The sequence below is a fragment of the Eleginops maclovinus genome, chromosome 14 (assembly GCF_036324505.1).
Source record: "Eleginops maclovinus isolate JMC-PN-2008 ecotype Puerto Natales chromosome 14, JC_Emac_rtc_rv5, whole genome shotgun sequence".
Lineage (NCBI taxonomy): Eukaryota > Metazoa > Chordata > Actinopteri > Perciformes > Eleginopidae > Eleginops > Eleginops maclovinus.
Window position 1 is genome coordinate 1,530,725 of NC_086362.1, and position 17,825 is coordinate 1,548,549.

At 40.7% G+C, this 17,825-nt stretch overlaps 2 protein-coding genes across 3 annotated transcripts; both read right to left on the reverse strand.

The window, feature by feature from the left end:
• Window positions 1–851: 851 nt before the first annotated feature.
• On the reverse strand, window positions 852–6,855 carry LOC134876223 (anaphase-promoting complex subunit 10-like). Of its 2 annotated transcripts, XM_063901168.1 has the most exons (6): window positions 4,182–5,657; window positions 3,882–3,997; window positions 3,319–3,409; window positions 2,670–2,790; window positions 2,523–2,576; window positions 852–1,475 (listed from the first exon to the last, which is right to left on the reverse strand). In XM_063901168.1, the coding sequence occupies exons 2-6, from the start codon at window positions 3,994–3,996 to the stop codon at window positions 1,296–1,298; spliced, it is 561 nt and encodes a 186-aa protein (XP_063757238.1). In that variant the 5' UTR covers window position 3,997; window positions 4,182–5,657; the 3' UTR covers window positions 852–1,295. The 2 variants fall into 2 exon arrangements, with proteins under 2 accessions (XP_063757238.1, XP_063757237.1); XM_063901167.1 differs by having other exon boundaries at window positions 2,523–2,790; window positions 4,182–6,855.
• A 794-nt stretch (window positions 6,856–7,649) lies between these two features.
• Window positions 7,650–15,846, reverse strand: LOC134876226 (anaphase-promoting complex subunit 10-like). The gene is given in 5 exon segments (XM_063901174.1): window positions 7,650–8,412; window positions 8,670–8,723; window positions 8,818–8,938; window positions 15,223–15,313; window positions 15,732–15,846. Coding segments are annotated over 5 exon segments (384 nt in total). The 3' UTR covers window positions 7,650–8,409.
• Window positions 15,847–17,825: the final 1,979 nt, after the last annotated feature.

Here is a 17,825-nt window from a genome sequence, read left to right on the forward strand (position 1 = left end):
GAGAAAATGTTTGTCCTATTTATTTATTTTTTAAAGTTATTTTTTGGGGGGCTTTTTGCCTTTAATCGGATAGGACAGTGGAGAGTGACAGGAAAGGGGGAGAGAAAGTCGGGGTGGGATCCGGAAAGGGCCGCAGGTCTGGAATCGAACCCGGGTCGCCGGCGTACGGTGCAGGGGCCCCAGCCAGTTGCGCCACAGCCGGGGCCTTGTCCTGTTTATTTAGAATTATTTTGGTTTGTTTTTAATTTATTTTGTGAATTGGCTCATTTTTTGGTAAATAATTTAACTACATTTCTTTCCTGTAATTTTTTTATTTATTTGAATCATTTTTGTTTTCTTTTAATGAATCATTTATTTAGATATTTCTGCAGTGGGTAATAATACTTTAAGTAACTCCTTTTTGTTTTTTATTGTAGTTACTTTTACGTTACATTTTCTGTGTGTGTGTGTGTGTGTGTGTGTGTGTGTGTGTGTGTGTGTGTGTGTGTGTGTGTGTGTGTGTGTGTGTGTGTGTGTGTGTGTGTGTGTGTGTCTCCCTCTAGTGAAGGTTTTTAAATAACTAGGTTTTTTGTGTTTTATAATTTAATGATGTTTTAAAATAATTCCTTCATACATTTTACACCGTTTATGTAAAGTGTCGTTAAGTACAAATTAATGTTTTAAAAGGATTTATTACAAACAATAAATTGATTATTTCGATGATTTAAGGTTGCAGCTTATCAAATATGAGGAGTTTAATGTGGTTTTTATCCTTATTTATGATATTTTATGTATAGCTTTGGTTAGAATTTGACATTTCATCATCATCTTGTCATTTTCCCTCTTTGTATTAATTATACACATTCAGCCTGTGGTAGCCATGTTGTTATAAAAACACATTTTATTCAACGTCCACAAACAAAAATTATTCAGGAGACAGTCTGTAGGCACGGCTGTTTGGGTTTTGAGTAAAAAAAACATGTTGACTTCATAACTGGCTCACTCCACAGGCAGTGTGGATGTCTCATGTCACTTTAATATAATATAAAATGGAGAAAACCAGAAAAATATTGATATTTTTGAGTCTGAAATGGCATTTTCTGACATTTCTGCAGGAATACGACTCAAACTGAACCGATGCAGACGGATCCGGTCTTTGTGGGGAGGGGGGTCACAAAACCTTCAGAAAATGACATAAAATGATGTCGTTTTTTCTGAAAATCTTCAAGATCCTCTTCTGTATTTTAAAGTCCACCTTTAATGACACAGTGCAAAAACCCTCCATATTTCAGCAAAAAGAATCCTGCAGGTTTCAGTCATCGGATGGTGCGGTACATCATGAAGTCGACCGTGGTGCATCGTGGGAACTTCCCGATGGAGCTCTCCTCGACGGGGGTGTAGACCTTGATCTGTCTCATGTGTGTGTCTCTGCCGTTCTGATGGTTTGCCAGCACCGCGATCTGGATCATGAAGGTGCTGATCGGATCGTTCGTACGCTAAAAGAAATAAATACAAACAAATATGTTCGTTACAACTTCCTGTCATTTTTGTATGAAATATTCTGCTAAAATAATTAGTATTCAGGAAATAAATAAACATATTTTTAATGACACATTTTGGGTGTGAAATGTTTTGACTTCAAACTCGGAATTCTGACTTTTTTCCCAGAACCGTTTGCCTCATGTCTCCCCTTTTTGTCAATTGCACTCGCCTATGGATTGCAACTCATTTTATTGCGCAATATCGTGTGTTTTTTGCACCTCAGATGGACCGCCCCTGTCAGTGATGAGGGGCTACCGGGCTGGCCAGCCTTAAAGGGACGCCCCCCACACCTCCGAAGGAAGTGAAAAAAACTGAGACAATAAATAAAATGAATATAAGAATAATACAATAAAATAAAAACAGATTAAAGTGTCAAAAATTATTAAAATACTAAAATAAAAAAGTAGATTTAGAAAATTTTAATAATTAAAATAAGAAAAAATAAATACTACTAATATTTTTTCAGAATTGTTTGGAATTAAATGGTTAGAAAATAAAGTAATAATATAATAATGTTTTACTAAAACTACAAAAATAAATTGAGGAAAATGTAATTGAAATTCATGTTGGAATTAAAAACTTGTTTATGTAAAATTCAGTCAGATTTTTAAATTAAAAATGAACAAATACAATGCAAAAACAACACAGATAAATATTCTTGGTCCTTGGTTGTCTTTTTGAGTTTGGTCCTGGTCATGTGATCCAGTAACTCCACATGAATGCATAACCAACAGGTTGCAATTACTGCACAGGATTTAATTAAATCTATTACATTTATTTTATTAAAAATATATATTTCAAATTAAATTATTCCAGAAGAATAAATGAAATAATTGCAATTTATTTAATCAAGTGTTTCATTTTATTTAATTATTTAATTAATCTAATTATTGCACTGGATTTAATAAAGGTTTTGGAACTTACTTTCATCTAATAATTGTCTTAGATTTATTGTAATACTGCACCAGAGTAAATGTATGTTTTAATGAATTGTTTCTCACCTGGTTCATCAGCGTGATGTGGATCCAGCCGCTGGGCTCCACCATCTCTAACTGCTGCAGAGAGGAGGGGCAGAGGGGGGGGGGGGGGGTCAGACACTGATTATTCATTACTGATGATGTAATACTATGGCTGTTAAGAGTTGTTACCCGGATCTCCTGCAGGTTGTGGAAGTTGTTTCCCACTCTGACGGAGATCTTACTGGGGGTGTAGCTCTCGTCTGATTTATAATCTGCATAGATACACAGCAGCTTCACCGTCGTTCTCCTCCTGAACAACAAAAACAGATAATAGCACAGTGGATTAGGGGGGGGGCAAGTATTCTAAGAGACACTCTGAATTTCCTGTATTAAATTGGGGGATTTATGGGACATATTCTTTTAGATAAAAAAACGAAATTCTGTGATTTTTCTCGTGAGGAAATAGTGAAGCAATGTGGTTTCCAAGACAATGTTCATGGATGTGTGACTTTATAATCCCAGAATAAAATCCACTTTTTCTTGTAAAAAAGAAAAGAAACGTGTTTTAAAGTTGGGGGTTTTGTTTGTAATATTTTGGGGAAATTTAGATTTTTATATCTCCCAATATTACCCAATTCCCCGGGCTCTGTAAGGTATTCATTTTGTTTAATTTCCCTAGAATGACCCTAAAGGGTAGGGACACACTGATGACCAATTACAGGTCAATAGTATGAAGAAAACACATTACATTTCAATCAAATTTAATTGAAAATGTTATGCAATTTAAGATATCCCAGCTGAGAGCTGACAGCACATTCCCTGACAGATAGCAAGGTACCTGAACTGGATGTTGACCAGGTGAGGCTGAGAGCCGTCCGACTGCCAGTACGTCTCCAGGTTATCGTCTCTCAGCTGATCCACTCCAAACCCTGAGGAGGAGAAACACACACTGAGGGGGACTGTGGCTGAGGGGTAGTGTGGTCGTCTGTGAACCAGTAAGTTGCTGGATCGATCCCAGCCCGTGTAGGCAACATGTGGATGTATCCTCGGGCAAGTTACTGAATCATGAAGGTGCTCCCAATGGCCAATGGTGTGTGTGAGTTTTAGCTTCCCTAGAGCAAGTGGTGCTGTTCTGCGTGAATGTGGGGTGAATGACTCGTATGTGAAGCTTTGTGGGGTCCAGAAGTAATTAAACCCATTGTGATGGAACATCTCCACACACACACACACACACACACACACACACACACACACACACACACACACACACACACACACACACACACACACACACACACACACACACACACACACACACACACACACACACACACACACACACACACACACACACACACACACACACACACACACACACACACACACACACACAGGTCTGACCAGGTTTACAGGAGGACAGGGACCACACCGCCTGGGATCCGATCTCTCGGACCATCCCGGTCCTCTCCAGCTGCTTCGGGTCGACTCCGGGGGGGGTCTTACTCGGAGTCGCCATCCTGGCACCACAGAAGAACACGAAAACACCAGATCAGCACAGCAGACAGATTTACTCAAGTACAAGATCTGAGTACTTCTACTTTTCCTCAAGTACAAGAGTGCTGTTAGCTGTTAGCAGCTTACAGTTCTCCACTAAAACCCACGTCAAATTAACTTCACCACAAACATATGACTGAAACTCACAAGAGTTGTTATTCCAAGTCTCCAATATGTCCTCCGGGTGCATCAGAAAACAGCTTTAAACGCGAAAACATGTAAAAAAAATCCTCTTTGTTTGGTTTTTCTGTAGCTTTGGATCTCCCACTCCTGAGTGACTGGGTTAAATGACGTCACCGACCGTGCGTTTTTGTCGCATAGTGTTTGCGTCATGCCGTTGCTGTCTCTATGAATTATAAGCGTTTGTTGTTTGTGGTGAAAATAACAGCACAAACAGGACTTTGTTTAGTTTAGTCTTAAGAGCTGTGACCTCACGTCACATCAGGTTTACACCTCGGTTTCCATGGCAACGGCTCCATTCCATTTAGACTTCATGCGTGCAGCGTTTTCGAATCCTATGACGTCATCGAATTGACTTGAAAGCCGTGTGGAATGCGATGACGTCACACCTGTAGTGGTAAAGGTGCTTTGATCCAGCACATATGAACACAAGGTGCTTTGATCCAGCACATATGAACACACAGCTTGCAGTGAACACACATATTGTTTACAGAGGTTGACAGTATCGTGCAGAGATTATTCCACAGTCGTATTTTAATCACTTCATTACTCTTCAGTATGTTTCTAATAAGGCGGAGAAGAAAGAGGCAAGAGAGAGTCAGGCCAGGGTCTGAAATGAGTGCAGATGATAAACATAAGGAAATATCCAAGGACATTACTGACCTGAATAAAACCTTAGACCTTGCTTACCAGCAGATACAAAGTGCCAGTTTGAGACTCGCGATCCTCAATACGCACTTTAACAATATGGGAGATTTGCAGACAGAGTTTCTATCAGTTAGGGATCAGGAAATGGCTGCACGTAAATCATATTATGACCTTAAAGACCAAGTATTGGAGATCAAAGACAAAAACAATAAGCACCAAGAGATGAGTAACCAGCTCCCAGAACTGAGAGCAGAAATGATGGCATTGGAGTTAGAGCGTGAATATCTGGAACCACTGTATCAGGAAGCACTGCAAAAGCAGGTCACCTACGAAGGAGTGGTCACAGAGTGTCGAGCTTTGGAAACAAAGCAAGATGAGCACAGCAAAGAAATTGCCAAGCTAAAAAGCGTCATCGCTCAGGATCCCACAGAGTTTCAAATCGACAATAAGATAAAGCTGAAAAAGCAAATCATGCAGGACAATGAGGCCAAGAAGGAAGAATTAGAGCAGCGAAAAGAGAGGCTCCGGCTTCTCGGGATTACAGATGAAGTTTACGAGATCTTTAAAGTCGACACTGAAGAACTCATTAGAGCGAATAGGGATTTGCAGACTGAGATTGACGAGAAAACTCTAGAGCTGAAGAGTAAAACGTTCATGCAGGAAAAGTACGCTGCACTAAAAGAGCTCAAACAAAACAGAACCTGCGAGAATGAAGCCCTGCAGACAGAGCTCCTAGCTGCAGATCCAGATTACAAGCAGATGAAAGTTGAGTTAAATGAGTCTCGTGAAGCAGTAAAGAATGAGAATACTAGTCAGGCAAGGATTTGCGCGGTGAAAGCATCCGAAGAAGACCTGACTCGAGAGAACGTCGCCCTGCAGAGAGAGATTTCAGAGGAAGACGTCGTTAGTCAAAACGATGCTTTGCAACACGAGATGCAGGAGATTGAGAGAGAGATTGAGAAGGAAGAAGCCCTGCGTGGAGAGTACAATGCGGCAAAACCAGCAGTTGAAGTCAATAGCTGTGAAACTGAGGCCCTGCAAGAAAGACTGGAGAGTCTGAGGACCAAACTTCAGGACTTGAAGATAGAGAACCACAACCTGAAGGAGAAAAACGATCGCGCCAACAAAGAGCTCAAGGTGCAAACAGAGTTCAAGAACAAAATCTGGAGACTGGAAGGTTACAAGGGCGAACTTGATAAAAGACATGAAACTCGGAGTAGAATCCATGCCAACATCCATGGAAAGCTTCTTAAGGAGGAGCACTGGGAGGACATGCACAACAAGCTGAAAGCAGAGGTGGACGACATAGAGCTACAGCACGACGGACAAAAGCTGGAAATCCAGGCCTTCAAAGACAGACTCAAAATCCTGAGTGTCCTGAAGGCCGAAACGAAAACATTGGAGAAAGAAAAGAAAGCTCTGACCAAACTGGGCAACTCGATGGAGAAAGAACTGAGCGACCTGAAGCTGGAGCACAACAAAATACAACCTCTGCAGGAACAAATCGACACCATCCGGTTGGAAAACCACAAACTGCAACGGCATATTAACGAGCTTTGTGAACAAATCCAAACCGAAATCACGTTGCCAGACGAACTCAAAGCCGCAACGGACCAGAACAAGGACTTGAGTCAGCAGAGAAGCACCTGTCTTCAATCACTGCAGGAGAAGAAGGACTCTCGTAGCCAAAGCTAAACTTCTTACTGCAATTTCATCACCTTTCATTTCTTTCCTTCATCTTTGAACGGGCTTACTCCAGGTGCTCAGGTTTCTCCCACTTTATAACCTCCTTATTTGGTTATTCTACAAAAAACCTCTCTATCTTTCGTGTAGTCCAAGTCCTCGCACGCAATCTAACTTTCATTTCTTTCCTTCATCTTTGAACGGGCTTACTCCAGGTGCTCAGGTTTCCTCCCACTTTATACCCTCCTTATTTGGTTATTCTACAAAAAACCTCTCTATCTTGCGTGTAGTCCAAGTCCTCGCAACTTAGCTTTCTTTTCGTCTCTTAAACTTAAGATTTCTTTTCGTCTCTTAAACTTAGAATCATTTAAAACGGGCTTACTCCAGGTGCTCAGGTTTCTTCCCACTCTACAACATTTTACTTTGTGTGGTGGAAATCCGTCAATGAAGAGAACAAAGACATGAGGGTCCGTCTATGTACAGTTGAGGCCCAAATTATTAGCCCCCAGGAATTATGGAACATTTTCCTAACATTCTTCCCATTGTTTGCCGCATTGATAAAACTTGATATCATCAAACATTCACCAGTGCTATTTAGTAGCTTTTGGTACATTTTGGAATATAAAACACATTTTTAGGCTTGCTTTATATCAAATATAGTGAAAATGGGGTGGTCAAAAATATTACCCTTAGAACGTCGCTGGGTCTTCCAACAAGACAATGACCCAAAGCATACATCGAAATTAATCCAACAGTTCCTGAAGGTTACCAAAACCAAGGTCCTGGAGTGGACCGCACAGAGCCCAGACCTCAGTCCTATTGAGAATCTGTGGCGGTTGCTCGAAGTGAATGTCCATGCTCGGAAACAATGCAATTTAGACCAGCTGGAACAATTAGGAATAGAAGAATGGGCCAAAATCCACCAGGAGACCTGTACCAACCCAGTGAAGAACTACTCTAAGAGGTTGTTGTCAGTTGTGACATCTTTCTCCTGGATGATGTTCCGATCTTTCTACAGGCAACTACGTTACTTATGGGATGACACATTTGACAAATTCACATTTTTGTATGAAATATTCTGCTAAAATAATTAGTATTCAGGAAATAAATAAACATATTTTTAATGACACATTTTGGGTGTGAAATGTTTTGACTTCAAACTCGGAATTCTGACTTTTTTCCCAGAACCGTTTGCCTCATGTCTCCCCTTTTTGTCAATTGCACTCGCCTATGGATTGCAACTCATTTTATTGCGCAATATCGTGTGTTTTTTGCACCTCAGATGGACCGCCCCTGTCAGTGATGAGGGGCTACCGGGCTGGCCAGCCTTAAAGGGACGCCCCCCACACCTCCGAAGGAAGTGAAAAAAACTGAGACAATAAATAAAATGAATATAAGAATAATACAATAAAATAAAAACAGATTCAAGTGTCAAATTATTAAAATACTAAAATAAAAAAGTATATTTAGAAAATTTCAATAATTAAAATAAGAAAAAATAAATACTATAAAATGGTTAGAAAATAAAGTAATAATATAATAATGTTTTACTAAAACTACAAAAATAAATTGAGGAAAATGTAATTGAAATTCATGTTGGGATTAAAAACTTGTTTATGTAAAATTCAGATTTTTTAAATTAAAAATGAACAAATACAATGCAAAAACAAAACAGATAAATATTCTTGGTCCTTGGTTGTCTTTTTGAGTTTGGTCCTGGTCATGTGATCCAGTAACTCCACATGAATGCATCACCAACAGGTTGCAGTAATATAGCTCAGTGGTCTTCCTTCCTTCCTTCCTTCCTTCCTTCCGTCCGTCCGTCCGTCCGTCCGTCCGTCCGTCTGTCTGACATACATCCTAATTACTGCACAGGATTTAATTAAATCTATTACATTTATTTTATTAAAAATATATATTTCAAATTAAATTATTCCAGAAGAATAAATGAAATAATTGCAATTTATTTAATCAAGTGTTTCATTTCATTTAATTATTTAATTTATCTAATTATTGCACTGGATTTAATAAAGGTTTTGGAACTTAATTTCATCTAATAATTGTCTTAGATTTATTGTAATACTGCACCAGAGTAAATGTATGTTTTAATGAATTGTTTCTCACCTGGTTCATCAGCGTGATGTGGATCCAGCCGCTGGGCTCCACCATCTCTAACTGCTGCAGAGAGGAGGGGCAGGGGGGGGGGGGGGGGGGTCAGACACTGATTATTCATTACTGATGATGTAATACTATGGCTGTTAAGAGTTGTTACCCGGATCTCCTGCAGGTTGTGGAAGTTGTTTCCCACTCTGACGGAGATCTTACTGGGGGTGTAGCTCTCGTCTGATTTATAATCTGCATAGATACACAGCAGCTTCACCGTCGTTCTCCTCCTGAACAACAAAAACAGATAATAGCACAGTGGATTGGGGGGGGCAAGTATTCTAAGAGACACTCTGAATTTCCTGTATTAAATTGGGGGATTTATGGGACATATTCTTTTAGATAAAAAAACGAAATTCTGTGATTTTTCTCGTGAGGAAATAGTGAAGCAATGTGGTTTCCAAGACAATGTTCATGGATGTGTGACTTTATAATCCCAGAATAAAATCCACTTTTTCTTGTAAAAAAGAAAAGAAACGTGTTTTAAATTTGGGGGTTTTGTTTGTAATATTTTGGGGAAATTATTTTTATTATTTTTTTTTACTTCTTTTTATTGAAAAATATAGGTTATAAACAGAGACACATCAGTACAGTTACATGAGCTTTTGGTTTTTTTTTACACACAAGAATCCCCCCCTCCCATCCCATCCCATCCCACCCTGACTGGACCAAATAATAAAAATAAAAATAAAAATATATATATGTATATAGAAGTTTTACAGATAGTTAGAATGAAAAAACAGACTTGAAATTGAAACATAAATATACAAATATGATTTCTGTGAAGGATGGCACGCTTTCAAAGCTATATCATGACAACCCTTGTGATTAATATAGTCAGGTGTTTACAGTGTAGCTTGAATATAGAGGTGGGGAAGTAATTACTCTAGATTCAGCTAAAATGTCCACTCACTACATCGGTAAGGCTTGGAGGTTACTAAAATATGACATTAGTGATCCCCACACTGAGAGGAATTTGTTAGAACCTCTTATTGTGAATTTGATCTTCTCCAGGTGTAAAAACATCATTACATCTTTAAGCCACTGTGCTGCAGTGGGTGGAGCGCTTGATTTCCAAAGCAGTAAAATTTGCCTACGTGCCAATAAAGATACAAATGCTATGATGTTGAGTTGTTTTCGTGTCAAGTTTGTTTCTACGTCAGGTACACCAAATATGGCAATCATAGGGCATGGTTCTAAAGTCGTCTCTAGAACTTCAGATAGTACATCAAATATAGTTGACCAGTATCCTACTAATGTATTGCATGACCAAAACATATGTGTCAAGTCAGCTACATTAACATGACATCTTACACATTTGCTATCTACATTAGGATAGAAAGAGGATATCTTAGCTCTACACCAGTGTATTCGATGTACAACCTTGAATTGGATTAAACCCAGTCTTGCACAGGAAGTGCTGTTGTTCACTCTTGTTAGAGCTTTAGTCCAAACCTCTTCTGAAATCTCAGTTCCAAGTTCCTTTTCCCATGCATTTTTGATCTTGCCTATCTTAACATGATCAAGTAACATAATCAATGAATAAGAATGCGCTGTAAAACCTTTCAACCAGGAAGGAACTTGCAAAAGTGAGTCCACTAGGGACTTTGTCGGGAGAGCCGGGAAGTTTGAGCTATGGCTTTTAGCAAATTGGCGAGCTTGAAAGTAACGAGATAAATCAGTTTGTTGAAGGTCATACTTGGAAATCAAATCATTGAAACTAGAAAATATCCCATTCTCATAAAGATCACTAAATCTTTTGATCCCTTTCCTATGCCATCCTGCAAAGGCCTGGTCTAATTTGGCTGGTAGAAATGTATGATTATTACACAGCGGGCTCTGAATCAAAAGTGTTCCCCTTGTGTTAGTATGCCTTCTAAAGTCCATATTCTAAGGGTAGAGATGACCACGGGGTTATGTGTAAACTGCAAAATCTTGATAGGAAGGCTAGATGAAGCCAGAGCATGTAGAGAGGTCGACATGCATGACCTGCACTCCAACTCGCACCAATCTGTATCTGGAGATTGCACCCAATATGTTATTTTGTGGATGTTTGCTGCCCAATAATAGTTCCTAAAATTAGGGAGGGCCAACCCACCCACTGCTCTTGGTCGCTGGAGTAAGTCTTTACCTATCCTAGGAATTTTACCATTCCATATGAACTTTGAGATTAATTTATCTATCTGATGGAAAAAGGATTTTGATAAGAAAATAGGGAGACATTGAAACAGAAACAGAAACCTTGGTAATACATTCATTTTGACACAATTCACTCTGCCAGCTAAGGTCAAATGTAAGATATCCCACCTTTGTAGGTCTGATTTAAGTTTAACAATAAGGGGGGCAAAGTTCTCATCAAAAAGATCTTTGAAGGCAGGAGTTATTTTAATGCCTAAATATTTAAAACCTGACCTTGATATATGAAATGGTAGTGCCTGATTTGGGATTTCCCTCGCTGATTTATTTACAGGTAAGCATTCGCTCTTTGATAAATTAAGTTTGTAGCCAGAAATCTGTCCAAAAGTGTGTAGCAGTGAAAGTATGTCAATGATACTTGATAGTGGGTCTGAGATGAAAAGCAGCATGTCATCTGCATAAAGGGATAGCTTATTGTCCACTCCCCATCTGGGAATACCCTTTATTGAGGGTGCAGATTTTAAAGCAAGGGATAGTGGTTCTATTGCTATTGTAAATAAAAGTGGACTAAGTGGGCAACCTTGTCTAGTACCTCTAGATAAAGTAAAGCTTTGTGAGCGCAGCTGGTTTGTGACCACTGATGCCTGTGGGGAGAAATAAAGAAGTTGGATCCACTGGCTAAACGTTTTACCAAAACCAAATTGCTTCAAAGTAAAAAAAAGATAATCCCATTCCACGCGGTCGAATGCCTTTTCAGCATCTAAGGAAACCAAAACTTCTGGTACGATGTCAGGTGAAGGGCTGTATAGTACATTTAAAAGACGTCGCACATTAGAAAACAAATACCGCCCTCTAATAAAGCCCGTCTGGTCTGTTGAAATCAGGTGTGGCAAGGGTGCCTCCAATCGCATAGCTAACATTTTAGAGAGTATTTTAACATCAGAATTTAACAGCGACACTGGTCTGTATGAACCACATTTACATGCATCTCTACCGGGTTTCAGCAAAAGTGTAATTGATGCTTCAGTAAGGGATCCTGGCAATTTACCTTGGGACATGGAGTGGTTAAACATGTCTAACAGCAGGGGGGCTAGCTGACCAGAAAACTTCTTGTAAAAATCAATTGGGAACCCATCGGGTCCTGGGGCCTTCCGATTTTGCATGGCAGAGATGGCTGAGGTAACCTCTTCATGGCTCAGTGGTTGGTCTAGTTGCTTTGTTTGGTCATCAGAGAGGGTGGGAACTTGTATTTTATCAAAAAAACGTAAAAAAAGTGTTGTGTCTTTAAACGATTCTGAATTATACAAATCAAAATAGTAGTTTTTAAAGGTAGAATTTATTTCTAAAGGGTCTGTGGTCAGCTTTCCTGTAGTATCTTCAATTTGAGAAATGTGTTGTGATGCAGATTTAGATTTTAGTTGGTGAGCCAGAAGCCGGCCTGCCTTTTCACCATGTTCATAAAACATCCCACGTGATCGCATAATAAGTTGCTGTTTCTGAAGTAGACAGTAAATTATACTGAGTCTGAAGATCTATCCTCTCTTTGTAGAGTAAGGGACTTGGAGATGCGGCACATTGCCTGTCTAAATCAAATATTGAATCCATTAACTGTTTTTTTTTCTCTTTCTCTCTCCATTCATAAAGGCTGAATATGCTATTATCTCCCCCCTAACAACAACTTTAAGTGTTTCCCAAAGTAATGATGGAGAAACTGAGTCTGTTCTGTTTGTTTTCAAAAAACTATCGATGGCTATAGAGATTAAAATGCAGAACGTCTCATCTGATAATAATGCAGTATTAAAGCGCCATTGAGGACGACTAGTGTTAGTGTGGTTGAAAGAGAGATGCATAAGTACGGGGGTGTGGTCTGATTCTACGATGGCACCATATTCAACCTTCTCTAAGGAGCACATCAGTTTTTGATCAATGAAAAAGTAATCAATTCTCGAGTATGAATGATGGACATGAGAAAAAAATGAAAAAGTTTTGCTTTGAGGATTCAAAACGCGCCATGGATCTACACATGCTGCATGCCCAAAAAATTCTAAAAATGTACTGGCCATTTTTGATAGGGTCTGTACTTTAGGGTTGGATCTGTCTAAGTTTGGGTCCATGACACAGTTAAAGTCACCCCCTAAAATCAAAAAATGAGAATTTAGATCTGGTAGTTTACAGACAAGTTGTTGCACAAACCCTGCATCATCCCAGTTAGGAGCGTACAGGTTCACTAGTACAACAGGGGTATGGAAAAGCCGTCCAGAGACAATAACATAACGACCTTGTGAGTCAGATACAACACCAGAACAGGTGAACAGAATTTTCTTGTGTAGTATTATTGCTGTTCCCCTTGCTTTAGAATTAAAACCAGAATGAAAGATTTGTCCTACCCATTGTTTTTTTAAACGTAGTTGGTCAGAATTACGTAGGTGAGTTTCTTGAAGAAATACAATATCAGCTTTCAAATTCTTAAGGTGAGTAAATATTTTAGATCTCTTTACTGGACTGTTGAGCCCTTTAACGTTCCATGATGCGAAACTGATCGTTGACCCCCCACCCCCACCCTGTAAACTGTCAGTCATAGCCACACAATAAAGTCAAAAGTGTAGTGTACATGACTCGTTTTGTGCATAACCATGTAGATGCCACGCCTCCCTCCCTCAACAGAAAACAACATAATGCAATCCAAAATATGTACAGTATATAGAAAAGACAAAAAGATCCAGTCATTAACCCCAGATTCCCAACACTCCTTTTGTCTGCCAAACTGGCAGCGCGCAGGATTCCTCCCCCTTCTGAACACTTCCAACAATTCACCTTAATCATCTAAACTTTGCTTTCGAGGTCTCCTTCATATTAATGGAACCAATAAACTCCAACCATAAATCAAGGTTCAGTTTTCAGTCATATGAAATAAAAATAACACTTAAACATGCCGTACTAAAACAACAAGTTAAAAAGTCTTGTGACGGCCGGCCATTGTTAATGTATGATAACGTTGCTAGTCAAGAATTATGCTACACTGAGTTAGCCTGAGTTAGCCGTGGCTGCTACTTTACCCGGCGTCATTGATATTCAGTGTTCAGTTAATCCTCATGTTCCGGAACATCAGAAATGTCGGCCTTCCTCTCAATCCTCCGAGTGTAGAACGTCTCAGCATCCGATGGTGTCTCGAACATCAGCGTCTCTCCTCCATAAGACACTCTTAGGCGCGCAGGGTAGAGAAGCCTGAATTGAATCCCTTTCTTATACAGAGCTGATTTGACGGTCTTGTAAGCTGCCCGTTTCTTAGAGAGGTTGGCACTCAGATCAGGATATAGCCTCAATGCGTGTCCCTTATACAGCATCTCGTTCTGCCTAGCCCAGCGTAGTGCTTTCTCCCGGTCTTGATACTTATGGAAAGCAACAATGATTGCTCGAGGTGGCTGGCCATCTTTGGGTCTTCGCATAAAAGCACGGTGGGCTCGGTCTAGTTCAGGCGGTGTGGCAAACACCTGCGTCCCCATCGCGTCTTTCAAAAGCGTGGAGATGAAAGTCACCATATCGCCGTTGGGCTCACTACCCTCCGGCACGTTTATTATGCGGAGGTTTGCTCTTCGAGAACGGTTCTCCAAGTCATCGACGCGGTCTACTAGTGCAGCATTCGCAGCCTGTAGTTCAGATATGGTTTTCTCCACTTTATATAGTGCTTCAAAGTTCTCACCTGCAGTGATCTCTACAGATGTAACTCTGTGTCCCAGTGTATCCACCATTTCTCGAAAACCAGCTATAGATGACTGGATAGGCGCCAGAGAGGCGTGAATGAGTGCAGCCATGTCCTCTTTAAGATTTTCACGCTGCTTCTCCATTTCTGCTGTTAGCATCCCAGCGAGTTCGTTAGTAGCTGTAGCCGTCGCCATGTTAGCCACTTTGCTACTAAGAGTTGATTTCTTCGGCTCTGTATCCCCTTTGGTTTTCTGAGAGCTTGGCATGTTCTAAACGTGTGGTTTTGGTAACAAATGAAATAAAATACTTAACTGAATATATATACTCGATTTCCGTTTGTATAACAAGGAGTTTTAAGGTAGTTAAATTCAAGGTATCAGGAGACACTCGTTCGCACGTCTGATCACCACATGTTCCAAACCGGAAGCCATTTTGGGGAAATTTAGATTTTTATATCTCCCAATATTACCCAATTCCCCAGGCTCTGTAAGGTATTCATTTTGTTTAATTTCCCTAGAATGACCCTAAAGGGTAGGGACACACAGATGACCAATTACAGGTCAATAGTATGAAGAAAACACATTACATTTCAATCAAATTTAATTGAAAATGTTATGCAATTTAAGATATCCCAGCTGAGAGCTGACAGCACATTCCCTGACAGATAGCAAGGTACCTGAACTGGATGTTGACCAGGTGAGGCTGAGAGCCGTCCGACTGCCAGTACGTCTCCAGGTTATCGTCTCTCAGCTGATCCACTCCAAACCCTGAGGAGGAGAAACACACACTGAGGGGGACTGTGGCTGAGGGGTAGTGTGGTCGTCTGTGAACCAGTAAGTTGCTGGATCGATCCCAGCCCGTGTATGCAACATGTGGATGTATCCTCGGGCAAGTTACTGAATCATGAAGGTGCTCCCAATGGCCAATGGTGTGTGTGGGTGTGTGTGAGTTTTAGCTTCCCTAGAGCAAGTGGTGCTGTTCTGCGTGAATGTGGGGTGAATGACTCGTATGTGAAGCTTTGTGGGGTCCAGAAGTAATTAAACCCATTGTGATGGAACATCTCCACACACACACACACACACACACACACACACACACACACACACAGACACACACACAGACACACACACACACACACACACACACACACACACACACACACACACACACACACACAGGTCTGACCAGGTTTACAGGAGGACAGGGACCACACCGCCTAGGATCCGATCTCTCGGACCATCCCGGTCCTCTCCAGCTGCTTCGGGTCGACTCCGGGGGGGGTCTTACTCGGAGTCGCCATCCTGGCACCACAGAAGAACACGAAAACACCAGATCAGCACAGCAGACAGATTTACTCAAGTACAAGATCTGAGTACTTCTACTTTTCCTCAAGTACAAGAGTGCTGTTAGCTGTTAGCAGCTTACAGTTCTCCACTAAAACCCACGTCAAATTAACTTCACCACAAACATATGACTGAAACTCACAAGAGTTGTTATTCCAAGTCTCCAATATGTCCTCCGGGTGCATCAGAAAACAGCTTTAAACGCGAAAACATGTAAAAAAAATCCTCTTTGTTTGGTTTTTCTGTAGCTTTGGATCTCCCACTCCTGAGTGACTGGGTTAAATGACGTCACCGACCGTGCGTTTTTGTCGCATAGTGTTTGCGTCATGCCGTTGCTGTCTCTATGAATTATAAGCGTTTGTTGTTTGTGGTGAAAATAACAGCACAAACAGGACTTTGTTTAGTTTAGTCTTAAGAGCTGTGACCTCACGTCACATCAGGTTTACACCTCGGTTTCCATGGCAACGGCTCCATTCCATTTAGACTTCATGCGTGCAGCGTTTTCGAATCCTATGACGTCATCGAATTGACTTGAAAGCCGTGTGGAATGCGATGACGTCACACCTGTAGTGGTAAAGGTGCTTTGATCCAGCACATATGAACACAAGGTGCTTTGATCCAGCACATATGAACACACAGCTTGCAGTGAACACACATATTGTTTACAGAGGTTGACAGTATCGTGCAGAGATTATTCCACAGTCGTATTTTAATCACTTCATTACTCTTCAGTATGTTTCTAATAAGGCGGAGAAGAAAGAGGCAAGAGAGAGTCAGGCCAGGGTCTGAAATGAGTGCAGATGATAAACATAAGGAAATATCCAAGGACATTACTGACCTGAATAAAACCTTAGACCTTGCTTACCAGCAGATACAAAGTGCCAGTTTGAGACTCGCGATCCTCAATACGCACTTTAACAATATGGGAGATTTGCAGACAGAGTTTCTATCAGTTAGGGATCAGGAAATGGCTGCACGTAAATCATATTATGACCTTAAAGACCAAGTATTGGAGATCAAAGACAAAAACAATAAGCACCAAGAGATGAGTAACCAGCTCCCAGAACTGAGAGCAGAAATGATGGCATTGGAGTTAGAGCGTGAATATCTGGAACCACTGTATCAGGAAGCACTGCAAAAGCAGGTCACCTACGAAGGAGTGGTCACAGAGTGTCGAGCTTTGGAAACAAAGCAAGATGAGCACAGCAAAGAAATTGCCAAGCTAAAAAGCGTCATCGCTCAGGATCCCACAGAGTTTCAAATCGACAATAAGATAAAGCTGAAAAAGCAAATCATGCAGGACAATGAGGCCAAGAAGGAAGAATTAGAGCAGCGAAAAGAGAGGCTCCGGCTTCTCGGGATTACAGATGAAGTTTACGAGATCTTTAAAGTCGACACTGAAGAACTCATTAGAGCGAATAGGGATTTGCAGACTGAGATTGACGAGAAAACTCTAGAGCTGAAGAGTAAAACGTTCATGCAGGAAAAGTACGCTGCACTAAAAGAGCTCAAACAAAACAGAACCTGCGAGAATGAAGCCCTGCAGACAGAGCTCCTAGCTGCAGATCCAGATTACAAGCAGATGAAAGTTGAGTTAAATGAGTCTCGTGAAGCAGTAAAGAATGAGAATACTAGTCAGGCAAGGATTTGCGCGGTGAAAGCATCCGAAGAAGACCTGACTCGAGAGAACGTCGCCCTGCAGAGAGAGATTTCAGAGGAAGACGTCGTTAGTCAAAACGATGCTTTGCAACACGAGATGCAGGAGATTGAGAGAGAGATTGAGAAGGAAGAAGCCCTGCGTGGAGAGTACAATGCGGCAAAACCAGCAGTTGAAGTCAATAGCTGTGAAACTGAGGCCCTGCAAGAAAGACTGGAGAGTCTGAGGACCAAACTTCAGGACTTGAAGATAGAGAACCACAACCTGAAGGAGAAAAAC